This window comes from Apostichopus japonicus, chromosome 3, assembly GCF_037975245.1.
Source record: "Apostichopus japonicus isolate 1M-3 chromosome 3, ASM3797524v1, whole genome shotgun sequence".
In the NCBI taxonomy this organism is placed as follows: Eukaryota; Metazoa; Echinodermata; class Holothuroidea; order Aspidochirotida; family Stichopodidae; genus Apostichopus; species Apostichopus japonicus.
Window position 1 is genome coordinate 29136658 of NC_092563.1, and position 6275 is coordinate 29142932.

Genomic DNA, 6275 nt, shown 5'->3' on the forward strand with positions numbered 1-6275 from the left:
GTGTGAGCGGTAAGCATACAACCAAAATAACATGGGAAATTAAATGAAGTGTAGTTGCCTCATTATGCATAGATGAACCTTAGTTTGGTGGAGATCAAAGGTCAGTAGGGGTCAAAATATGAAAACTGTTTAACACAATAACCGAATAATGGCATTCAACTGAATGGATCTCATACTTTGTATTTGCTCATATTATTTGGAATAATTGCCTTATTTTAAGGACCCTTCACATGTCCATAGCCAGGCCAGGGTACAGATACACTCTCCCCCTGCCCTCACCCCCATGCAAACTACTGTGCCCTCCCCCATCTTCTGTGCAACCACCATGTGTATAAAGCTTCACAAGTTACAGGAAAAGATTATTGTGCCCCTCCTTAAATGTTTGGTGCCCACCCCCCCCCACCCCAACTCATGTTCTTTCTCATGTTTTGTGAATCTGCGAAAAGAAAGTAACATATTTTGTGTTCATATCAGGACGATTCTAACCCATTGTTATTTAGGCCGACGGTCCGCAATTCAACGATTTGGTCGGAAAGGAATCTCGATGGGTCTCGAGATCGTTTCAGAAACCGCGGAAAATGTCAACTTATCTGAAGTTAAGGTATAGGGTCCTTGATGGGGACTTGAGTGTCCCTCCTGATCCTTTTTTTCTACTAAACTAAACTAAGGTATCATAACAAGTTTAACACAGTGCCCCTGTGTGCCAGTCTCAGGGATCATCAACCCAAGATCGACTAACTTTCAGCAAAGAAACAGCCAACCATCGCATAAGCAACATCAATCCAGTGGCATTTTTCATGGAAGGGAGTGGGGTGATGATCGATGGGTCGTGACCAAAAATTAAAAACTTGGCGGGGTCGTGCGTACTGCCGATTAAGGACATGCAATCCAACGCTTCTTGCTTATCGACTAGTATATTACAACTATACACCCAACAGGGAATTTACCTATTCTTCCCAGAATGCCCTGTAACTTCCTTTGACACGCAAGCGTAACTCTGCAACAGCACACCTCCTCGAAAGCAACCGAAAATTCCCTTTCTTCACGATGTCGGCCAATATAGTTACCGTTTTGAGGAAATTTTATGATGAGTACACAACGAAGACTCCGAGGAAGCTAAAAATAATTGATGCTTACCTTGCTTATATCATGTTTACAGGGATTATTCAGTTCGTATACTGTGCTCTCGTAGGAACCTTCCCCTTCAATTCGTTTCTGTCGGGTTTCATCTCATGTGTTGGTTCTTTTATTCTTGGTGGTAAGAAAATTACCTCTGCCTCTATACTTTTCCGTAGCTATTAACTGATAATTAGTTGTTCTTTCGTAATGTATAAGTTTTAAGTATACAGTTCAATTGCATGGTGTAGAAATGTGTTTTACTTATTTTAGTCATGGGAGCCTAGGGCCAATGTTGTATAAGCCTAATAATACTGTGGTAGCAGTTGTGCGAAAAACAGGCTAACTGCGCACAAAAACGCTTTCAACAGTGATGTGATCTATGTACGTTTGGGACTTAGGTGCACCGGTTATAATTATGAATGAAATGTATGGGTTACGTACATTATAACTTCATAGCAAATTTTCTTGAGGGTGTTAATTGTTCTTTTCAGTTTTAGGGCCTAACTTTAGGCTTCAATTTGTTATATAAGTAACAGCTAATGCTTCATTTGTGTCACAGTTAACACTAACAGACAGCTTTTTTTCCACTCATACGGTATCAGATTACCAAGCACATACATATGCATAAAATTGATAAATTTCAAAAGAACAAAGCTACTGTATACACTTCATACTCAGATTATGGAATCATAGAGTTTGGCTGTGAGCAAGCAACTTATGCACAGTAACTTTGATCACTTTTTGTTTTAGCTATCCTTAGGGCTTCAAAGCCTTCATTTGCTCATTTGAGACCTAATATATATGTGACCGTTGTGGCTGAACAGTGATTTAAATCAAGCCTGCTCTTTGCAATGCGCATTCAAAAGCAGGCCATGTAAATGTTCTACCCATTCCTGCTCACTAGACTGACACTTAAAGCCCTCATCCAAGTGACAAGGGTGTACCTCAAGCAGGCTGGTTGTTTACAGTGTGCTTTCATTCCCACAGTGACATCTTCAGGAAAATTGGCTGTCACCATTTCTATATTTTCTGTGACAAATTAGACATGAAATGAACAATGCATGAATTGACTTGGTTCTCATTATATCATAGCCATGCAAGCTTTAAAAGTGCTTGCTGTCTCCTCTCCTACTATCAGCCCATTTGTCTCTGTATTTTCTTCTGTTTACAAATTCTTTGCGTTTCTTCTTTCTTTCACAGTGTGCCTCAGACTGCAAGTCAATCCTGCAAATAAATCCGGTTTCCATGGTGTTTCCAACGAGCGAGCGTTTGCAGACTTCATATTCGCTAGTATCATTCTTCATTTGGTGGTCATGAATTTTATTGGATAGAAGGAAAAAGCAGGTGAGTGCTACAAAAGGGACAGATTACTCAAGCCCTATTCACAATAGGGTGAAAGAGTGGGATGAGGTGAGGTGAGGGTGAAGGATCAGAATGAATGAATGGGATCAGTTGTGGGGAGTCTGAAGTGGTGGGATTAGTTAGGGAGAGGGAAAAGAGATGGAATGAGTCGTGTGGAGTTGTAAAGGGCGTTCAGATATCATGTTGGTGACTGAAAGGTTATCTGATGTCCACATTTTAGCGACAACCACATATATGTGTTTGCCACTTTCCCTTCACTGAACCACCCCTCATGCTTCTTTGTTCATACTTGTATCGGAAGCAGGACACTTCGCCCAACTGCCATTTCGCCCAACCTTACCATTTCTCCCAACCAGCCTGGTCATTTCGCCCAACCAGCCTGGTCATTTCGCCCAACCAGCCTGGTCATTTCGCCCAACCAGCCTGGTCATTTCGCCCAACCAGCCTGGTCATTTCGCCCAACCAGTCTGGTCATTTCGCCCAACCTTGTTTAAATATGATATTTCAAAAGGAAACGTTCGGGAATTGTTAACGTTACAGGATACGAACCGAATATTAAGGAAACTTGAGGATTGATCAGTGTGTTAGGGGTTAGGTTTGATAGTAAACGTTCGAATATTAAGGAATATTAAGGAAACTTGAAGTCCTTTACTTTGTATAACTTTAGTAAGGAAACGTTCGGGAATTTTTAACGTTACAGGATACGAACCGAATATTAAGGAATCTTGAGGATGGATCAGTGTTTTAGGGGTTAGGTTTGATAGGTTTGATATAGTAAACGTTCGGGAATTGTTAACGTTACGGGATACGAACCGAGTATTAAGGAAACTTGAAGTCGTGGTTAAATTGATTACATATGTGATTACATATGTGGTTACATTGATAAAGTGGTTACATTGATTAAATATAGTAATTCAATATTACGGACGGGTTTTATATTTATTTTTTTTTCAATTTAATAAGGAAACGTTCGGGAATTGTTAGTCAGTAGAATGGATCAGTGTTTTAGGGGTTAGGTTTGATAGGTTTTATGAAGACCGATTCCCCTGTGTTTGTATAATAATATAACTTCCATTGTATGCGTAAACGCCTAAAGTAGTGTAATCCTCCCATTATACCCGAAATAACTGCTCAGACTCCGATCGATATCGAGCGGACCTCACTTTTTTTATTTACCTATTACAAAGTAACCTAACCCAAAATAAATCAAATTGAACTAGTGGAATAGAAAAAGTAATATTATTCTGACTGAATATTAGTGAAAATAAGGTTGGGCGAAATGACCAACACAGTTGGGCGAAATGACCATGCTGGTTGGGCGAAATGACTATGATGGTTGGGCGAAATGACCATGCTGGTTGGGCGAAATGACCTGGCTGGTTGGGCGAAATGACCAGGCTGGTTGGGCGAAATGGCAGTTGGGCGAAATGGTTGTTGGGCGAAGTGACTAGAAAGCCTTGTATCATCTTTCTTCTCAATCTTGATTCAATACAAGAATTACAGAAATCAAAGTAATTATTTGTGTATAGTTTGAAAGATTCCATAAACAGGATAACATTAAACCGGAGTGACCATTGTATGACTCTCTGGCGTATCTGAGGACAATAATTGCTGATGTCTCATAGGTGCTAGTCAGTATTGAAATGGTATGTTGCATGAACAATAATAAGCACTTGCCTGCTGCCTAATACAGTTATACTTGAGTTAACAGTATAGTACTGTAGGTAGACTTGTTTGGATACAGAATAACAGTAAAAAAGTCAAAACATAAATTTAGTATAAATGAAACCTTTTCTGTATTGAAAGAAGCTATTAATAACTCGCTTTATATAAGTATCCAGTTATTGTTTATGGATTGGTAATGGTTATTGTGCAATGTTTCTCCGCCAATGCAACAGTGCATTGGTCTTCTGGTACTCATTTACATACTAGCCTTCCTCAATTGTTTCTTTTTACAGGTCGTAAATCTTTCTTTGGAAACCACACCACAACCAGCTTCTGAGATGGCAGGTTTCTGGCTGGAAGAATCTGCGGGGAAATGTTCGGTGGAGCGGCAGTACTGACAGAAATTAATTAATAAGTAAATCTCACCGCCACAAAAGATGGGAAAACAAGATAGGGTATTAAATTTGTAGCAATGCACAAGGAAAAAGAAAATGATTCTATTTTACGTTGTTTGTACTTGAGTTACATTCAACCAGAGTCAGCAGTGGTTAATTATTGGCACAAACCTTGGCATTATATTTCAACACCTTCGACTGTCAGAAATGTTGTGGCTAGCTTAGTTGGATGGAATGGTGTGTTTGTTATCTAGTTCTAAGTCCATCTCAAGCATTTCTGACACCCACCCCTTTCGCCGCCTCTTTTTACCTCACACAAATATTCAAAAGTAGTTATTAGCACAAACGTGCATTTAGAACCAACTTTTAGTCTATACACGCCTAAGAATGCACCATTTGATGTTTGAATTTTCTCTCTGGGAAAGGACCCTTACACCCCCCCCCCCCTCATTGCCATTGAATCTGACCCCTGTGGCCACCCCCTTCTATGTAACAACCTGGATCCACCCCTGTTAAAAGTTATCTATCATTCCAATTTCCTATCCTGAAAGATTCAGTTAAGTGGAGAAATTTAAAGTAGTGTTTGTTGCCCAGTGTTTGCATTGCTCAAATATATGTATGCAATGAATTGATTATTATGTTAATACAAGTGTCCAAAGAAGACTTTTTCAGCTGTATTTGTTATCTTTCAAAGAAACTTCAGAGTACAACTTAATTTAGTTTGAAAGCCATTAACATTGCTCTAAGTATGCTAGAAAGTAAACTAATGTTCACCTGTGCTCAAAACTTGAGAAAGGGCTGTCCTTAGCATTCTCAAACAGACATCAAGGGGCAATTAGAGGGATTGGTTAAATTATAATAATTTCTACAACATTCTTGAGAGAATGAGACGACTTCAAATAAGGGATCTGAAAATGTAACTGTTCCCAGGGCTGCCCTGGCTCTTGGCCCCATTCAATACGAATGTCATGCAATAAGTTATATGTTTTAAAACCTTTAAGCAACTTCAATATGCTTAAACATACTTGCTAGTAAGGGCGACCTTTAAGTTTTATCTACATTTAAATGAAATATTTTACTCAGTTGGAGGGCATGTTTTCATCAAATATTTTGTGACCTCACCCTAAAATATGGAAGGAAAAAGTAGGTGTGTTTGGAAACAGCTCATAGAGCATTGACTAGAGCAGGTCTTGAACTAGTGAACTGTAAGTGGTGCAAGTTCCATGCGCTACTAACTAACTGCTGTTGAATAAATGATGGTGGGGAATGCCAACCTCGAAGGACTGCTCTTCCCTTCCACTTTTAAGAGGAAGCTGGCTACCTTGATCAGGGCATCTTCAGGTCGCAGTCAAGATTCCCTATTAAACCACACAAATTCAACGCAGTAGAGATTGTAATTGACTGGGTTGGCAACAGAGAAACAAAATGTTATCTTTTTCAATTTAGATATACCACCATCTTTTTCAAGCCGTTTACCACAAAATTGTATATTTGATACTTTGATATATAGCAATGTAAGTCTGGCTGTATCGGGCTATGTTAAATTGGGCACAGAGCACTTAAGTGGTAATAGTGATGTCATAACAAGTTACTTGTTCTTTCTTATATAGACATCGCGACGCCGACGACCCCCTGGCGATAACCCATCCTCTAACTTAGAATAGCCTATAATCGTTCTTAGTTTAGAATTGGGGAAGGAACGCTCTGACAATACAATCCCATATGCATCCCTGC

General features: G+C 39.5%; 1 protein-coding gene across 1 annotated transcript; it reads left to right on the forward strand.

Moving 5' to 3' along the window:
- The first annotated feature begins 954 nt into the window (after nt 1-954).
- Nucleotides 955-5204, forward strand: LOC139965812 (dolichyl-diphosphooligosaccharide--protein glycosyltransferase subunit DAD1-like). Its single transcript, XM_071968553.1, has 3 exons — nt 955-1258; nt 2320-2463; nt 4440-5204. The coding sequence occupies exons 1-2, from the start codon at nt 1048-1050 to the stop codon at nt 2448-2450; spliced, it is 342 nt and encodes a 113-aa protein (XP_071824654.1). The 5' UTR covers nt 955-1047; the 3' UTR covers nt 2451-2463; nt 4440-5204.
- The last annotated feature ends 1071 nt before the right edge of the window (nt 5205-6275 follow it).

Excerpts from the sequence above, each read along its gene's own strand:
- LOC139965812 (XM_071968553.1), top strand. The coding sequence starts at position 1,048 with ATGTCGGCCAATATAGTTACCGTTTTGAGGAAATTTTATGATGAGTAC. Across the intron at positions 1,259-2,319 it reads TGGTTCTTTTATTCTTGGTG|TGTGCCTCAGACTGCAAGTC; the intron begins GTAAGAAAATTA and ends TTTCTTTCACAG.